The sequence below is a fragment of the Schistocerca americana genome, chromosome 3, assembly GCF_021461395.2.
Source record: "Schistocerca americana isolate TAMUIC-IGC-003095 chromosome 3, iqSchAmer2.1, whole genome shotgun sequence".
NCBI lineage: Eukaryota > Metazoa > Arthropoda > Insecta > Orthoptera > Acrididae > Schistocerca > Schistocerca americana.
This window is the reverse complement of record NC_060121.1, coordinates 29,036,450-29,056,841: the sequence shown is the minus strand read 5'-3', so window position 1 is coordinate 29,056,841 and position 20,392 is coordinate 29,036,450. Positions and strand designations below refer to the sequence as shown.

General features: G+C 40.5%; 1 protein-coding gene across 8 annotated transcripts in view; it reads right to left on the bottom strand.

Annotated features, from left to right (window-relative positions):
- Positions 1-20,392, bottom strand: part of LOC124605658 — a 134,838-nt gene that overhangs the window by 11,958 nt on the left and 102,488 nt on the right. For all 8 annotated transcript variants that reach the window (XM_047137487.1, XM_047137486.1, XM_047137493.1 and 5 more), the window contains 2 exons: positions 18,984-19,163; positions 14,623-14,862 (listed from right to left, as the gene is read on the bottom strand). In XM_047137487.1, coding sequence (XP_046993443.1) covers positions 14,623-14,862; positions 18,984-19,163 — 420 coding nt within the window. The remainder of the gene's footprint in view (positions 1-14,622; positions 14,863-18,983; positions 19,164-20,392) is intronic.

Below are 20,392 nucleotides of genomic sequence, written 5' to 3'. Positions count from 1 at the left end.
ATCCCAGTAATGAAAAAAAAAAGAAAAGATTATTCCCAAACAAGACGAAATGCCAAGTGTGCATACAGCCAAATTTATGGTACTATTAGAGCAAGGGAAATATATTTTCAGTGTACTAATTACAAGTGAGGCCAAGTGGAATCTGAGTACAGTGAAAGTTTTAGGTGAACTGATAAGACAAAGTGACACCAACATGAGCCACACAGGGAGCAATTAATGGCATGAGCACAAAAGGAAATCTCACTGCACAAGTTAGAGAAATGATCTGAATGGTCAGTTGGATAAAGAAGACTGATATGAATTGTATGGCATATGGTGAGGTATTTTATCTAAAAGGTGACAATTTGGCATTCACATAAATGGTAAGGCATGCATTCCCTATATTGCCAAAACAACAAAGGAAAGGTACATTCCTACAGAATACTGGAAGCACAAAAGGTGGTATTACAGGAGCAAATTGAGAAAATGGTTAATGGGGATATAATTGTTCAGAGAACCTGAAAAGTACCCATGGACACCTGTGGGATAGGGAAATATAGAATGAAATCTCAGTGGGGGAAACTTTCCCCATCCCCAACGTAAGTGAGATACTGGACAAACTGGGGAAAGCCAAGTATTTCTCCACTATTTTAATAGATTCAGCAGATAGAGGAAAACACAGCATTCACTGCAAATTATCAGCACTAAGAGTCCAAAAGGATGCCAATGGGGCAAAGAATGCATCAAGTATATTTCAAAGACTAGTGAATGTTGCTTTGGCAAGATTGCATGGGACAAAGTGTTTCAATGTACTCGGATGACGTAACTTGCTAAGGTAGTTCAGTAAAGGAATGTGATGAGAAGTTGCAGGAAAATATTGGATGGTTTAAGGGCACCTAGGTTAAAGTTACACCAGATTGTGTGAATTTCTGAGAAAGAGGTAATATTCTTAGGACACAAAATAACAAAGAAAGATGTGGAGCCAGGTGAGCATAATGTGAAGAGGTGGAGAACAGTTCTGAAATCCATTACAGGATTTAAAGGATATTTAGGGGTGGCTGAATATTAATACTGTGAATCCATTGTATAATCGCTGAACTGGGATCTCTGCCACAAGCAGCATTTGAGGAACTGAGAGATTAGTAAATCCTCCCATACTGAGCTACCCTGATTTCAAGAAACCATAACACTGGTGCTGCAGATACCAGTGCAGAACTGTTCGGAGCAGTTCTGTCATGAAGGGAGATAGATTCAGATTTGCCAGTCAACTGTGCCCCACGGTTGTTGGATAAGGCTGAAACTAAGGTAGAGTGCTTAGCAATTGTATGGCCACAAAACAGTGCAGACCACAAATTTAGGAAGATTTTACCATAGTAACAGATCACGAGCCACTGACACGGACTTTTGGTGTCGAAGGTCTGTTGCCGAGATTACTGAAATGGTGGTTGGAACTAGAGGAATATTTTTTTTACACTGTGTATAAACCCAGAAATCTTAATGCAAATGCTGATACATCAGTGGTAGCCAGTGGTATCTGAATCTGGGTGTTGCACCAAAGTTTCAATGTTACATTTTTATACGAGATGGTTACAAGGAAGAAAATTCTTTTATCGGTGCCTCGCTTCCCGACATTTGTTACGATTTAAACATCCTGACAATTCGTGTGTATGAATGCCAGAAAATTCAATTTTTTAAATCCAAGTTATGATCCTGAAAAAAATGAGAAATATATCTGACAGAAAAATATCTGTAGCAAAGAGCATGCTATGATTTATCAACTATCTAGAAAAACTATTGAATGAGCTACATTCCTAGTAGAACTGAAACACACTCATCATTTAACGAACTTGTCTTACTTGTATTGAAACTTTGCCATTCCATTTTTCACTGACAAACTCTTCAGTCACACACCAATTGCAGTCTGTAATCTGCATCGCGAGACCACTTTCGGCGGAAAGCATCGCCGAGGCCATCAACCTTTCATCACTCGGAGTTATGTAAGAATAATTTTATTATTTTCAAAGTTGAAAAGCAGCCTTTCGGTTCGACCGATGTCAAGGGAATTGTGAGAATTACCTTCAACAGTTTAGACTACTTAGTGAACATCTTCCCTGGGCTGTTAGTTGTCAGACTCAACTAGACTAACTGCACCAGATAATGATCTACATTCTTGTGCTAGGTAGATAAAAGATAGTTAACAATATAGTTTCAGCTTATCCAAAAATGATGACAATGAACACATTTCCTTTAAGGTATCTTCAGGATATCTTAAAAAGATACAAGGGGAACTTAACACGAAAAAACAATGAAGCAGCTACAAGATGATGTGAAAAAATACAATGATCTATAACATCAATCACGTTGCACAGCACCTTTGCCTTTCTTTTCTACTCACATCAGGCTATTCCAACTTCATTCTCTTCACTGATAAATCAGTAGATTCATTAGTAATCAACAGATTCAATGCCACTGGTGATACCAATTACTTCTCAAATCTCGATAACATTTATTTTAAATGTCGAAATGATCTTATGGGCCAGCACGCATTGATTCTCCGTACCGTAACTGACCAAACAGAACTCTGACAAATGGCATAACTTAACTAGAAAATTCCAACCAATAACTGAAACGGGTACCGTGTGGCCCCCGCTACATAAGTTCTGAGAGTGCTCGCATTGGACAAATGAAACATGTAAAATAAATAAAAAATTACATGCAACTTGTGCCGGCTCTACAATTTTAATTTGTAACAGTTGCTGTTCCCCTGCAGGCAAATATCTGTGCTCACTGATAATTTAAGATATGATTGAAACGAACATTTTTATGACGAAGAGCCTGGCAAATTGTAGTTTCACTTCTTATAGAATCACCTTCCAGTATGTGATTTATACATTGTTGGAGTAATGAACTGCGTTTACGAATTGAGATCGAAAAATCCACTGGACAAGATCGAGGGAAATGCTTTCTCACTAAGTCACCGAGGATAGTGGTCCACTGTGCACTCTATGAAAAGAATGGACATATTCTCTGAAAACTCTAAATAAATAAATAAATCATACTTCAATTGATTGATACCGCTTTGCTCATTATAAGATTAACTTCATCAGCATAGCAATGTACACATTCTGCATTAGGACAATTTTTACACAACAGTTTGTACCCCACCCGAGGAAACAGCCATAACAGATGCCTCATCACAGGTCTGTGCAAGTAATTTTTGGTGAGTCTTTTTGCCTATTCAATTCTTCTAGCAAAGTCGCAGCGAACATCTGTGCACCGTGTTCACAAGGAGATAGGAAACTCTAGAACCTCTGGGTCTCAATACGTAACAGTATACAACAGCCATCTGAAATATGTTTGATCTGTTTGTTTTATCTGCTATAACAGCTAAAAATTATGATTCCTTATTTGCTTTGAAATTTCTTCTTGGTATACATCCAACATAATTTGGAAAAGTTCACTTTGAATAGTTTTGAAGGTTCCTTTGAAAACAGTTGCCTTACCCAAATTATCTTTCAATGCTGCATTCAATCCAGAAGTAAAATTAGTCAGGGTTTGATAACAATTCAGTTTTATCATGATCCCTTAAGGCCAATTCGAAGGAACCACAGAAATATATTTAGCCCAGACCTATTACACCCAACTTCTTCTACTACGCAAACTGACGGTGGAGGGAGGAGAAATAAACATACGGGGATGGTACTAAGATATCAGTCGTATCAGGACTTTGTGCAAAATAAGTTGTGACGAGGGATAATGTGCACGCAACTGGGACTCAAACCTGGGATCTCCCGCTTACTAGGTAGTCGCATTAACCACTGTGTGACCCGGACAGACCGTTTATCACAAATGCACAGACTATCTCAGCTGACCTGCACTCCCACCTAGTACCTATCCACAGCCCCCACCCGTGTCGTCCACACTCACTACATTTAGATTCCTGCTGGAGATTGAATGTAAATGTGCATCTGCACTGAAGGTTGTGATTTCAGTGCCCATCATGGCAGATCGGTTATACAAATGTGTGACGTCTGTTCTTTCGGACACGTCATTCTCGGCAATTTTCCTTCTCGATGCACTACTCGGTTGTTCAGCTATTTTGTATTTGAGCAGCTGAAGATTCGTGCTTTTACACTTTGGTACTCAGATGGTTTACGTCTGTAACCCTCACTTTTGTCCACAAGGGTTCAACATCATACAGGCATGGGAAGCAAAATAATGCATTTTTAAATTCACAGCCACACAACCAATCACTATTTATACAAATATTCATTTTAAACGCTGTCCTAAACTGTCAATTTCCAGTATTAATATTTTGCACGGTGTTTAAAACTGGTTACACTTTGCAAACTAGGAACTGTGTGACGAGCTAGTTCTCGCTGTACAGAACGTATTATATGCAACAGTGCACAGAAAAATGCAGTATCGAGAACTGATACATTCGATCACCTCGAAACGCCACAACGTATACACACGAGGTTCTCGGAGATAATATTTCTAAATGTGATAAATAAAAACATTAGGACTTCAGTAACAGCTACAATTGCAATATTCCAGCCATTTTCCCAAATGCCACTACATTAAATCTGCGCTCAATTTACAACTGAAAAACTATAAACTCCAGTTATGCTGATGAGAAAAAAATTTCTCCGAATTTCTACCTTCAAAACTAATTTGTCAAAAAACAAAACTATCACAACCGACGTTACAAGATCGGTACTCTTAACTTTGTGGATGGTGGAATGGCACACTCTAGTGGCCTCGATGACAAATGAATGAGAGAAAGCTGGCAGACACGTCGTCCATAGAGTGGTGCCTTCTGACGGGACATTAGGAACTGTATCGAGTCAGGGAATTTGCGTGCCGACTGCATTACTCTCTGACGTCACTGGCACATGAGCCACCTGTTGCCACGGACGGGCGTCGACTCGACTCGTACCCGCTCCGAGTACGGTGGTGTGCACTGTCTGCACAGAGTTGGAGTAAGAGAGAAAACTCCGAGTTTGCTTCGAGCCTTGCAGCATTTTCACGTCTGTTATCGAGGTGACAAGATGTCAGGTAATCGAAGACTGTATATTGTAACATCTATTACAGCACATATTAGGCTTCCTAAACCAAATAATTACAAGAAAAGTGGACATACGACGTGTAAAATTACTGGGAGCTGGGCAACATTGCAACAATAACATGCGTCCTCATTGTGATGCGTTGAGCCGAATGTGGTCAGACGATGTAGAGGGCACGAAAGAACGAGACACAGAGTGGTTAGGGAAAATTAAGAACGTGTGAAGAAAATGGAGACACAGAGGAAAAGGTCGAACTAGTGTTAGGCAGTCATCAGAGGATGCACAGAAACTTAGGCCAAATAGAAAACTATAATTAGTGGAAAGACATGAAAAGAGGAACACATTAGGAACTATTACAAATCTCAAAGAAATAAGTTCACACAGAGAAGAGGGTACATAAGTTATTAAGGATCCAGAAAACTGTGACGACAGCATTTCACTGACAAATGGGGTGCTCTAGAGAACTCGTAGGACACTGGTGGAATATTTATGACACTTCGTTAGAGAGGACCACTGTACTTGGAATATATGGGAACAATATACTGTTTCTGTATTTAATATGCCTCACAGTAGCAAAGTATCAACGAAAATAATCAGTTTTTGAAACAAACAAGTAACTGGATAGAAAAAAAATTTATTCATCATGTGGTGGCAGGAGAACACACATGAAAAAGGTATTACAGTTTGCAAGCTTTTGGAGCCACTTGCTCCTTCTCCTAACAGAAGGGTCGAAGGGGGAGGTTGAGCAGTGAAGGATCCTTCTCCTAGCAGAAGGGTCGAAGGGGAAGGGAGAGCGGTGAAGGAGGAGGACTGGTAAGGTTTAGGAAAAGGAGTAGAGTTTGGAGGAGTCACGCAGAACCTCTGGTCGGAGGAAGACTTACCGGACAGGAGGAGACGGAAAGACTGACCGTTATAGACTGCAGTGGACAAGATTCAAAAATCTGAGAGCTTAAACACGGTAGATACAGTAATACGAGAAACAGAGAATACTGCTGTAACATCGTGCACGAGCTAATAAATGCGGAAAGCTAAGTGCACTGTATGTGGTATAGGTGGGATGGGGATTGCAAAAAATAGAAGGTTAGAAAATGAAAGATGTGGAAAACTAATCTATCCAATTACTTATATTTTCACAGTAGCAATGGCTATACATTGTTGGCATAAATTTATGGGAGACAAGTACACATTCCAGGAGTCATAAAGACAGAGGAATTAACTGTTATGCATATCAGCCAACTAGAATGCTGCAAGCAGCACATCCAGTAGCACGAGAAAGGATAAAAGAAATGAAGGAAACCAGTAAAGCTCACACGAAGAGTTGGAGAATCGAAGAATATTTAGGATGCTTCTTTTGTTTGATGAGACCGTAAGAAGGTGTCATTCTAAGAAGCTAGCTGCACAATTCCGTGGACCGTACAAAGTGATTGCAGATGACCTATCCGATGTGACAATTAAGATGTACAGAACTACGCAATGGAAGTACATGCGAAATCCCAAAATTAAACTTTTTCTGTGGTGTGTCCCAATGTCAAGTGTTCAGACTATTTTGTTCTGCTGAAGCTACCATAGCAGGGGTAGCTTATCTGGATATGTTACCAGAACGGCTCTTTCATCAGTTAAAAGGTGACCCCGAAAACTTTACTCGGCAACAACATCGGGCCCCTATCCGTCAGCACGTTTTTGTACGAGCACAGTCGAACATCGAAGCCTTTGACCGCTGGACTGGTGCTAATAACTGATATGACGAGGACACTGTTCTGCTGGCCTCGACCCCTGTGATTTTTTTCCTTTGGGCTTTGTAAAAGATCTTGTCTGCTTTGTGCCACTATCTAATGATCTGCCAGAGTTGAGACACAGAACTGAAGGGGCTGTTGTTGCTTCCATTGCTCTGGACTTATTACCCAAAGTGTGGGAAGAATTGTATTTTAGGTCGAACTGAATATTTGTATAAAAAACTGTTATAATATACCACTGAAACGGGACATTCCTTTGCAGACAGACTGTACTTTAACACGAACTTTATTATCTACATTGAGGACAGGAACTGATTAACATCAGCTACGTTGTGGGCGACACGTGCAGAGCAGTTGTGTAATGTTATTCAATACTATAACTGCAGTGACAGGATGCAGCGCACACACACTGAACATCACTTGCTTCATGACTCAAAGCACTATGGAGATGCATCAGGACCATTATTTCAATGAGCTTCTGGATTTAAATTCTTTACGACAGGGTGTACATGCGGACAATTTGGGGGGGGGGGATAAATAAATAAATAAATAAGAAAAAACCACGTAGATTTTCCCCTGTTAAAAATACACTTTTTCTGGGTGAAAATGTACTATACCCTGAGAGAAAGTACATTTTTCCTTGTTAAGTGCCAGTATATTTTCCTTCGAAGCTGTAAAACTTTTCAATTCTTTGACTGGTAAACGTTTTATACACCAGCACAGAACTTCCAGCATTTTAGGAAACAAAATCCAGCAAGAAAACAATGCATTCTGGAAAGCTCTTTGCCGTGGGGCAACATAAACATTGTATATACTGGTATTACAAAAGTATAAATACGAATTCCAGCACGTACAGCACAGTAGCTTTCGGAGCAGTGAAATTTAGACTGTGCTGCACAATCCACTTCGTTAACCAATTATAGCTTGTGTCACACAACCTAGACAGCCGACGACAGCAGATATTCGGAGCACGGTACGGAGAAGATGAGACAATTTACTTGTAAAATGAGCAGGAAAGAAGCAAACAAGTATTGCTACGACTGCGACATATCCCCCTACATGTGAGAAAACTTTGACCCTTTCATTGGAAATCCAATTACGTGTGAAATTGCTGAACTCATCCTTCAATTTTTTTTTTTTTTCGTTTTCTAAAGGATAATCATACTTCTGCCATTGTTTTTGCATAATCTGTAATCTACAAAAGAACTGAAATAAATATGAAAAACTAACCTTGAAGCTTGGTCTCTTTTTAGCATGTGTTAAACACAAGCGCACCATTAAAATTTTAAATAATGGCATAAATGGCTGTTCGTTTTTAAAGTGGCTGGCTCTCAAAATGTTTAAGTTTCGAATGACAGTGAAACACTTCACAATTTAATTAATTCATCACATATTCTCACATGTCTTGTGTAAAAGGAAATTTACTTTGAAAGCAGTGCTTCTCAAATAACCATTCACAATATTTTCCCACAGCTTGTTAGAAATGTAAACACCTGTGATGTCACTCTCATCGAAAGCAATTTGTTCTTACAAAGTTTTCACAGTCTTAACTTTTGCTTTGGTGTTATTCTCTGGTTTATGTTTTACTGCTGCAGTATTATTCTGCAGGAGTGGGCTACAGTAAAATTATTTGTTAGAATATCAGTTTTTATCAGTCAAAACTACAAAAATTGATCTGAAAATTAAAACAATGAAAAATTCCCAAAATTATAACAAATTGCTGGACTTTTCCCAGATGAAAAAGTTCCCCCATTTTTTCTAGATTTCCTGGCCATGAGAACGAGCACATAACTCCACAGAATACAGACTTCCACGCAACTGTGATACCAAATAGGAGAACAGCAGCTGTTGTAATTCAGAGAAGTAGCAGTGATTCTGACTGACATTTCTTCAAATGATCACTGTGTGTGCACGGACTGGAGGAGTACATCATCAACACCTGCCACACTTTGGGACGGTACCGTATCTACAAACATTGACAGTGACATAAATTGTTGCACTGGTGTGTCATGTGCAATTTCCTATTCAGACATAAATCACAGCACCCTTTCAACAAATCTGTGCACCTTTCCTAGTAATGTTTTGCCTGATCACCATATTTCATATAACTTCTTACTATTACCCATTAATGCATATACAATGTGATACACTCAAGACGTTTGCTACTAATCTTATAAGCAGATACTACACAGCTAGCGCTCTCTCTCTCTCTCTCACACACACACACATACACACACACACACACACACACACACACACACACAGAGTCATTATTTTACATTTATCCTTATTTAACACTGATACAGAACTGCAAGAGAAGTTATTTATTTTCCCCACATGCTATCTGAGACAGAACACAGAGAAAGCCCGAGTGCTTCTATATTTTTGAACCCTTTGCCAAACAAACGTAAACTGCAGGAAAAGGATAGATTACTATTCACCATAAATATGACACGTTAACATCTCAGTCCATCCCTATGCCACTCCCCGTCCTGGGCCACAGCTACAGGGATCGTATCACTGTGGAGACCCTGGTGCAGGACCAGCCCAATCCACCTCCCAGCACTTCCAATTCCAGATCCGTCACAGCCTCGTCCTAGCCCACCAGAGGCCAGGCCGTCCGAGAAAGCAGCCACGTCATCTACCAGCTCTGCAATCACTGCACAGCTTTCTATATCGGTACGAGACAAACGGGCACCGCCAATCTGGGGGGCGAGAGCGAAGTAGCACCACGTGGTACAACTTGCAGGTGAACCTAATGTGCTGGATTTTGACGGCTGCTTCACTACTCGAGCCGTGTGGATCCTACCCTCCAACACCAGCTTTTCCGAACTGCAAAAATGAGCATTATCCTTACAAGACATTCTCCACTCCCTCCCGAAGTTATAGCTGCCTGAACATACAGTAACCTACTGTCGCTACTGTTTCCATCCCCTCTGTCCTTCCACCTCCTCCATTTTCGTGTCCTCTCACCCTCGCTGTGTGCCTCCCTCTGCCAATGCACCTGACCATCCTTTCCCCTCCTCTTCTCCTCTTTTTCAATCTTCCCCCTCGTTCCACCTCCCAACACTGCACCTGCCAGTATTGCTGTACCTCCATCTAGTCCCTGCATGCCCCGCCCGTCTTCTTCTCTCCCCCCACCTGTTGTTGTGGTCTTCAGTCCTGAGACTTGTTTGATGCAGCTCTCCATTCGACTCTATCCTGTGCAAGCTTCTTTATCTCCCAGTACCTACTGCAACCTACATCCCTCTGAATCTGCTTAGTGTATTCATCTCTTGGTCTCCCTCTACGATTTTTACCCTCCACGCTGCCCTCCAATGCTAAATTGGTGATCCCTTGATGCCTCAGAACATGTCCTACCAACCGATCCCTTCTTCTAGTCAAGTTGTGCCACAAACTCCTCTTCTCCCCAATTCTATTCAGTAACTCCTCATTAGTTATGTGATCTACCCATCTAATCTTCAGCATTCTTCTGTAGCACCACATTTTGAAAGCTTCTATTCTCTTCTTGTCCAAACTATTTATCGTCCATGTTTCACTTCCATACATGGCCACACTCGATACAAATACTTTCAGAAACAACTTCCTCACAAATCTATACTCGATTTTAACAAATTTCTCTTCTTCATAAAAACTTTCCTTGCCACTGCCAGTCTACATTTTATATCCTCTCTACTTCGACCATCATCAGTTATTTCGCTTCCCAAATAGCAAAACTCATTTACTACTTTAAGTGTCTCATTTCCTAATCTAATTCCCTCAGCATCACCAGACTTAATTCGACTACATTCCATTATCCTCGTTTTGCTTTGTTGATGTTCATCTTATATCCTCCATTCAAGACACTGTCCATTCCGTTCAACTGCTCCTCCAAGTCCTTTGCTGTCTCTGACAGAATTACAATGCCATCGGCAAACCTCAAAGTTTTTATTTCTTCTCCATGGATTTTAATACCTACTCCGAACTTTTCTTTTGTTTCCTTTACTGCTTGCTTAATATACAGACTGAATAACATCGGGGAGAGGCTACAACCCTGTCTCACTCCCTTCCCAACCACTGCTTCCCTTTCAAGCCCCTCGACTCTTATAACTGCCATCTGGTTCCTGTACAAATTGTAAATAGCCTTTCGCTCCCTGTATTTTACCCCTGCCACCTTTAGAATTTGAAAGAGAGTATTCCAGTCAGAATTGTCAAAAGCTTTCTCTAAGTCTACAAATGCTAGAAATGTAGGTTTGCCTTTCTTTAATCTTTCTTCTAAGATAAGTCGTAGGGTCAGTATTGCCTCACGTGTTCCAACATTCCTACGGAATCCAAACTGATCTTCCCCGAGGTCGGCTTCTACCAGTTTTTCCATTCGTCTGTAAAGAATTCGTGTTAGTAGTTTGCAGCTGTGGCATATTAAATGGATAGGTCGGTAGTTCAAACAAATTTCGAGCCTGGAGCCGGTCGTCGTTCAATACTTCGCACGATATGTCAACTGGGCACCTGCCAGTCACCTTCAGCTGAGCCGTCGCAGACGCGAAAACGTCCTCCATTCCACAATATACAGCGTACTGTAACTATTCTGCGCATGCATCGAAAGCTTGATAGTTGAACCACACTGCCCGCCGGCCGCGCCCTCACTGGTGAATAGCGGAACTCAGTCGCCCTCTGCGTTGCTGTTTGCCACGGCCGTCGATGCACTCAGTCATCTTCGATTTGAGCAAATCGTGGAGATGACAGGATTCCATGCACTGTCCAGCTGGTAGCCGCTGTCACAGTTTAACAGATTTTCCGCCAGTCGTATTTCTACGGATTCTTCAATAATGGAGTCCCAGAAAGACGTTGCTGTAGACAAAATCATTGTTTTCTCATACTCCATTGAATGTCCAGTAGAAATACCATGTTCAGCAGAGGATTCTTGCTATTTTAAACGAAGTGTTACCAACAAAAGGAAGAAAAGCTAAAGATGGTTCTGGCATGTTCTCCTCTTTATTCTCTTCCTGCTTCTTAGTTTTAATTGTTAGTGCCCTGTTAATCTGCCGGATGGAATACCCATTTTCGCTGAGTACTGTCTTTAGATGGGCGAATTCTTGAGGTAAGCTATCTAGATCTGAGACAGTATGAGCTCTATGAACAAGTGTTTTAAGCAAATTCATGGTCTGTGATGGGTGATGGCAACTCGATGCTTGCAGGTACAAATCAGTACAAGTGGGTTTCCGGTAAACTGAATGCCCTAGAGAACCATCATTCTTCCTTCGACCAGGACATCAGAGAAAGGCAAACAACCATCTTTCTCTATTTCCATGGTGAACAGGATGTTGCTATGAATGGAGTTGAGGTGATGTAGAAACTCCATTAATTTATCTTCTCCATGAGGCCACACTATGAAAGTGTCATCCACATACCGCCAAAAAACAGTTGGCTTCAGGGCAGCTGATTCAAGCGCTCTCTCTTCAAAATCCTTCATAAAAAGGTTGGCCACCAAAGGAGACAGGGGGCTACCCATGGCGACACCGTCAGTCTGTTCAAAATATTCTTGATTAAGCATAAAATAAGTTAAAATTCACAGGATAGATCGGTAATTTTCACATCTGCCAACACCTGCTTTCTTTGGGATTGTAATTATTATATTCTTCTTGAAACCTAAGGGTATTACTTACGCCTGTCTCATACGCATTGCTCACCAGATGGTAGAGTTTTGTCAGAACTGGCTCTGCCAAGGCCATCAGTAGTTCTAATGGAATGCTGTCTACTCCTGGGGCCCTGTTTCGACTCGGGTCTTTCAGTGCTCTGTCAAACTCTTCACGCAGTATCGTATCTCCCATTTCATCTTCATCTACATCCTCTTCTATTTCCATAATATTGTCCTCAAGTACATCACTCTTGTATAGACCCTCTATATACTCCTTCCACCTTTCTGCTTTCCCTTCTTTCCTTAGAACTGGGTTTCTGTCTGAGCTCTTGATATTCATACAAGTGGTTCTCTTTTCTCCAAAGGTCTCTTTAATTTTCCTGTAGGCAGTATCTATCTTACCCCTAGCAAGATAAGCCTCTACATCCTTACATTTGTCCTGTAGCCATCCCTGCTTAGCCATTTTGCACTTCCTGTCGATCTCATTTTTGAGACGTTTGTATTCCTTTTTGCCTGCTTCATTTACTGCAGTTTTATATTTTCTCCTTTCATCAATTAAATTCAATATTTCTTCTGTTACCCAAGGATTTCTACTAGCCGTTGTCTTTTTACCTACTTGGTACTCTGCGGCCTTCACTACTTCATCCCTCAGAGCTACCCATTCTTCTTCTACTGTATTTCTTTCCCCAATTCCTGTCAATTGTTCCCTTACGCTCTCCCTGAAACTCTGTACAACCTCTGGTTTAGTCAGTTTATCCAGGTCCCATTTCCTTAAATTACCACCTTTCTGCACTTTCTTCAGTTTTAATCTATAGTTCATAACCAACAGATTGTGGTCAGAGTCCACATCTGGCCCTGGAAATGTCTTGTAATTTAAAACCTGGTTCCTAAATCTGTCTTACCATTATATAATCTATCCAATACCTTCTAGTATCTCCAGGATTCTTCCATGTATACAACCTTCTTTCATGATTCTTGAACCAAGTGTTAATTTTGATTAAGTTATGCTCTGTGCAAAATTCTACCAGACGGCTTTCTCTTTCATTCCTTACCCCCAATCCATATTCACCTACTATGTTTCCTCCTCTCCCTTTTCCTACTCTCGAATTCCAATCACCCATGACTATTAAATTTTCGTCTCCCTTCACTACCTGAATAATTTCTTTTATCTCATCATACATTTAATCAATTTCTTCATCATCTGCAGAGCTAGTTGGCATATAAACTTGTACTACTGTAGTAGGCATGGGCTTTGTGTCTATCTTGGCCACAATAATGCGTTCACTATGCTGTTTGTAGTAGCTTACCTGCACTCCTATTTTTTTATTCATTATTAAACCTACTCCTGCGTTACCCCTATTTGATTTTGTATTTATAACCCTGTATTCACTTGATCTAAACTCATGTCCCTCTTGCCACCGAACTTCACTAATTCCCACTATATCTAACTTTAACCTATCCATTTCCCTTTTTAAATTTTCTAACCTACCTGCCCGATTAAGGGATCTGACATTCCACGCTCCGATCCGTAGAACGCCAGTTTTATTTCTCCTGATAACGACGTCCTCCTGAGTAGTCCCTGCCCGGAGATCCGAATGGGGGACTATTTTACCTCCGGAATATTTTACCCAAGAGGACGCCATCATCATTTAACCATACAGTAAAGCTGCATGCCCTCGGGAAAAATTACGGCTGTAGTTTGCTCTTGCTTTCAGCCGTTCGCAGTACCAGCACAGCAAGGCCGTTTTGGTTAGTGTTACAAGGCCAGATCAGTCAATCATCCAGACTGTGGCCCCTGCAACTACTGAAAAGGCTGCTGCCCCTCTTCAGGAACCACAGACTTGTCTGGCCTCTCAACAGATACCCCTCTGTTGTGGTTGCACCTATGGTACGGCTATCTGTATCGCTGAGACATGCAAGCCTCCCCACCAACGGCAAGGTCCATGGTTCAGATTGCTATTAATGTGACAGTTGCGTCCCAGTCAGACCTGCTGGTGGGAGTGGACATGTGTGCATGAGGTGTGCTTCTCTCTCTCTCTCTCTCTCTCTCTCTCTCTCGTCGAAAGCTATACTGTGTAACAGTCTTTCTGTCGTGCATTTCTGCTTCTCGACAGGTCACCTTTGTTGTGAGTAAGAATCTATCCTTTTCCTTATATTATTCTTATTCCAACCTGCAGTTTCCAAAGCTTGAACCTGCAAAGTAATTATGTAGACACAGATCTTTCCTTACCTGAGACTGATGAGATTCTCCGGAAACTTATCAAAAGGCACTCCAGTAACATCCGAATAATCGAATGTCAGACAGCGCAAACCTGACAATTTGAGGATGCTGCTCACACCTGGCTGCAACTCTGTAAAATACGTGGTACCGAAATACATGGTACCCATTCGCAACGTGTGAAGTCGCGGTAGCCCAACGAGGCAGGGGAATAGGCCTCCGCCGAGTCTGCTACAACCTGTCACATCTAGTCTGGAACAAACCACAAGTGCACTATCGTTTACATGGGAACAAGTTGGCAGAAATAAATATGATGAATTTTACTCCTAGCTGTCACCTTTGAGACAGAGCATTTTTCATGTAAATCAAAATTATTGTACATCTTCAAGTAAAATTGTTCCAAAATTAAACTTAAGTCTAAGGTGAGGGTGATGACAAATACACCTACAAAGTGGCATGATTGTCATAAAGGAAAAATTAACAAAAACAACACCTTACACAAGATCTGAAGCAAAGATTTGCAACATTGATGACGATACCCTACTCCTTGAGATAGCCTGAACATCAGGCTTTATAATCAGCAAGCCATTGTTAACACAATGGAAAAGAGCAAAATGCTACATTAGCCACTATCTCACAATGAGAAACTTCAGGGTTATGCATTGAGAAGAAAAAATTTTCTTTATTTCTTTAACAAAAACACACTTTTTGCCTAGAGAAAATACACTATCCCTTGGGTGAAAGTACATTTTTTCCATGTTAAGAGACAATATACTTTTCCATTGAGCTATAAAATTTATCAGTCCTGGGAACTGTAAAGGCTTTTATGCTCCAGTGCAGAGAAACCACCATTGTAATATTTCCTTACATAAAGAATGTAGGTAGAGGTTTCGCTAAGAATTTTGCACGATTGCACTGAAATGCCGATTCTTTGCATATACAAATGTTTACCGCATTTACCCGATTATAAGATGAGGCTTTTCCCAAACTCATTATTCCTAAACTGCAGGATCATTTCATCTCGTATTCACAGTCAACATTTTCACATTGTTTTGTAGAGCATATAGAGGTCATAATACATTTAGAGATGAAGCTTTGACTCTGAGGTCACATGCAGGTCAATTCTGAAGAATTTGGAAGGGCAGGGAAAGGGTGGAGGGAGGGATGACAGATGCCTTCTCAGGTCCCACCAAAACCTTTGAAATTGCAATGTATTCTGAATAAACAGGCAAATAATTGTGACAGCAAAGATATAAATTTCACAGCTGTACTGTCAGGATAATGATTAAAAACAGTGGTACCACAAAAAAACTGGGTTAGAATCAAAATAGGTAGAAAAGAAAACAGTCCAAATATTAATGAAAACCATATCTTTTCCTTTATTTTAACTCCTTATCATAAAACCCTGAGTTACCTCGGTTTTATTATTCTGACAGATACTAAAAATCCATAGTGTACTTGGGCAGCTTATAAATAGACCTGTGAAAAAGTAGAACTCCATTTATACCTGTTTCAGCACTGATAGTTAAGTGTTCAGCCACTATAGAGCATCTGGTACTGCGTTTGCACCTGGCTGTCGTGGTGGTTGCCACTCGGTACCATCTTTACTGTGTGCAGCTTTAGATGCTCGACAATTAAACACGTGCATTCCAGCCTTTCTCCTGTATTGTTGTTTAGGTTTACTACAGTGATCCTAAGTCTGACATTGAATTTAAGCACGTTGTTGTTGTTGTTGTTGTTGTTGTTGTTGTGGTCTTCAGCCCTGAGACTGGTTTGATGCAGCTCTCCATGCTACTCTATCCTGTGCAAGCTTCTTCATCTCCCAGTACCTACTGCAGCCTACATCCTTCTGAATCTGCTTGGTGTATTCATCTCTTGGTCTCCCTCTACGATTTTTACCCTCCACGCTGCCCTCCAATGCTAAATTTGTGACCCCTTGATGCCTCAGAACATGTCCTACCAACCGGTCCCTTCTTCTAGTCAAGTTGTGCCACAAACTCCTCTTCTCCCCAATCCTATTCAGTACCACCTCATTGGTTATGTGATCTACCCATCTAATCTTCAGCATTCTTCTGTAGCACCACATTTCAAAAGCTTCTATTCTCTTCTTATCTAAACTATTTATCGTCCATGTTTCACTTCCATACATGGCTAACACTTAAATCAATACTCGACGTTAACAAATTTCTCTTCTTCAGAAACACTTTCCATGCCATTGCCAGTCTACATTTTACATCCTCTCTACTTCGACCATCTTCAGTTATTTTGCTCCCCAAACAGCAAAACTCCTTTACTACTTTAAGTGTCTCATTTCCTAATCTAATTCCCTCAGCATCACCCGACTTAATTCGACTACATTCCATTAGCCTCATTTTGCTTTTGTTGATGTTCATCTTAGATCCTCCTTTCAAGACATTGTCCATTCCATTCAACTGCTCCTCCAAGTCCTTTGCTGTCTCTGACAGAATTACAATGCCATCGGTGAACCTCAAAGTTTTTATTTCTTCTCCATGGATTTTAATACCTACTCCGAACTTTTCTTTTGTTTCCTTTACTGCTTGCTCAATATACAGATTGAATAACATCGGAGGAGGCTACAACCCTGTCTCACTCCCTTCCCAACCACTGCTTCCCTTTCATACCCCTCGACTCTTATAACAGCCATCAGCTTTCTGTACAAATTGTAATTAGCCTTTCGCTCCCTGTATTTTACCCCTGCCACCTGCTGAATTTGAAAGACAGTATTCCAGTCAACATTGTCAAAAGCTTTCTCTAAGTCTACAAATGCTAGAAACGTAGGTTTGCCTTACCTTAATATTTCTTCTAAGATAAGTCGTAGGGTCAGTATTGCGTCATGTGTTCCAACATTTCTACGGAATCCAAACTGATCTTCCCCAAGGTCCGCTTCTACCAGTTTTTCCATTCGTCTGTAAAGAATTCACGTTAGTATTTTGCAGCCATGACTTATTAACGTGATAGTTCAGTAATTTTCACATCTGTCAACACCTGCTTTCTTTGGGATTGGAATTATTATATTCTTCTTCAAGTCTGAGGGTATTTCGCCTGTCTCATACATCTTGCTCACCAGATGGTAGAGTTTTGTCAGGACTGGCTCTCCCAAGGCTGTCGGTAGTTCTAATGGAATGTTGTCTACTCCCAGGGCCTTGTTTCGACTCAGGTCTTTCAGTGCTCTGTCAAACTCTTCATGCAGTATCATATCTCCCATTTCATCTTCATCTACATTCTCTTCTATTTCTATAATATTGTCCTCAAGAACATCGCCCCTGTATAAACCCTCTATATACTCCTTCCACCTTTCTGATTTCCCTTCTTTGCTTAGAACTGGGTTTCCATCTGAGCTCTTGATATTCATACAAGTGGTTCTCTTTTCTCCAAAGATCTTTAATTTTCCTGTAATCAGTATCTATCTTACTCCTCTTGAGATAAGCCTCTACATCCTTACATTTGTCCTCTAGCCATCCCTGCTTAGCCATTTTGCACTTCCTGTCAATCTCATTTTTGAGACGTTTGTATTCATTTTTCCCTGCTTCATTTACTGCACCTTAGAAAGTGAAGAAGAATGTGGCGTTATTTCATTCGAGACCGAAAGTGACGACAGTTTGCCAGTCGAGCGACAAGTACTTGCCGGTGGTACGAGATAAATACGTCCACTGTGCTCTGGCCAGCTTCTACGAGATTTCTGTTCACAGGAAACAGTTGTGAAATCCACACTTAGAATTGACAGCTGCACAGAAACCTAAAAATGACTCCAAGTTTCAGATATTTCAACCGAAGTCTAGTGCACCAGTATGCTCAGGATTTTACTATTGGTGATTTTCAAAATTTTGTAACTTATAATTTTGAGCTCTAAAACCCATCTTTATATTTCAGTATGTAATGTCTTTCAGTATATAATGTTTTTCATTAATAAAAAATATCATTTTTGGAACATAATTTGAAAAAATATATATATATATATTAAGGGGTTAATTCTCCTTGTATTATCAAAATGTAGACAGTCAAAACTGGATACATAATGTCAATAAAACAGTTTGTTACTCTGATTAGTCAGGGTATGTTAAAATAAATGTTTCTAAAGAAGCCTTTCGGATCGTCTTATACTTGGGTAAAAACAGTAGTAAACTTCATGCGTGTTTGACAATTGTTGCACTCTACCTCAGTCATATTGCAGTTTTAATGGCCAGCTGCATATTTTATTTAATGTCTTGACTTACAATTCTTTTTCAACACAATTTCAGTCACAACATTTATGAGTAACTCACACGATTCTGTACTACTTCACCAGTTACGTTTTCATTATTCAGCAAAATACTCTGTCTGCACTACACTGCAAAGCCAGCAACATCACTTACATTTCAAGATGTTCTAGACGGTCAATCTCCGAGAAGGCAGCAGGCGACAGCTTCGTAGCGTGAGTGACGGAGAGCTGCCGCAAACCGGGACATCCGTGGCTGATGGCAATTACTGTGTTATCTTCCACACCGTATCCGTGTGGTAGATCCAGCACTTTCAGTTGTGGCAGTCCTCCATTCCTTGAAAATACAATCGAGTACATAGTTTATGTTGTGTCACATTATTTTGTCTTTATAATGGGGGGAAAAAATAAGAAACAGCAACCTGACACATTCTGCTTACAATGACAGAACACACCCTGCTCACCAATTTTGATAACTTCAGGATGCTGATCAGTTGCCACAGCAAAGTAACTCTCACGAAAGGATAGGGTCACAACACTACATTTTTTGGAAACATCCACGTCAAATGAACCGAGGCGCTATCTGATTTGCACCAAGTACAATTTTAGAACACTAAAAAATAGGGAAATTGTAACTATATTAATTTTCCAGGTATCAAAATTCTAATTTAAATTTGTTTCATATATGTTCGACTGATCACGGACAGTGGGGACACGCGGATATCGAGGTGATCATTATATAGTATGGGAAAATAAAACTGGCCATAACACGAGAGTAGAGCAACATTGGCAACCTCGATTTGAGCAATAGAGAACCACGGGTCAGAAATGCACCGTCGGGAAGCTCCCGCTGTAGAACAGCAGCTGGTCAGCTGCGAGGATGTGTCTAGTTGTGTAATTTTGTCAGAATCGGTGCTACTGAAGTTGTTAGAATAAAAGTTAATTCGGGTTATCTCTACATGACAAAAAAACAAACATGTAGCCTATACATTTCAGTATTAACAACACTGGATCTTACAGTACCTCATGTCAACTATCTACATGCAGTCCTGTTTCTCCAGTACCAATTAGTATCTTATTATTGACATTACAGTACTATTAGCATAATTGGATTTAACAGTCTACCATTAAACAGTAAACATAACAGAAAATTCGTGTGTCAGGTAACTAGCCGTGGATATGTATTTAAAGTTTTACCAAGTTTGACAGACCAGCTGATACTATCATCTGCAGCTAATTTAAGTAGTAACTGTGCTCAGAGCACACACTTTTCTGTGCTCTCGTCACCGATCAGCTGTAGCTCCACAACGGTGCAGTTATGACCTAAAGTTATTCAGAAAATATTTGTCAATTCTGTGTCCTCTTCTGTGGTCTGAATCGATCAGTCTGGTTGTTGTTCTCTGTCTTTCATATGACCGAACAACTCAGTCATTTATGTCATACAACTGAGTCTGTGAAAATAAAAGTTTCTTAAAATGTGTACAGTTGTGGTATGTGTCACGCCAAAGTTTCACCCGTTACCACAGATGTGCCTCGAGATAAAGGCCTCACTGACTGTGGCCGACT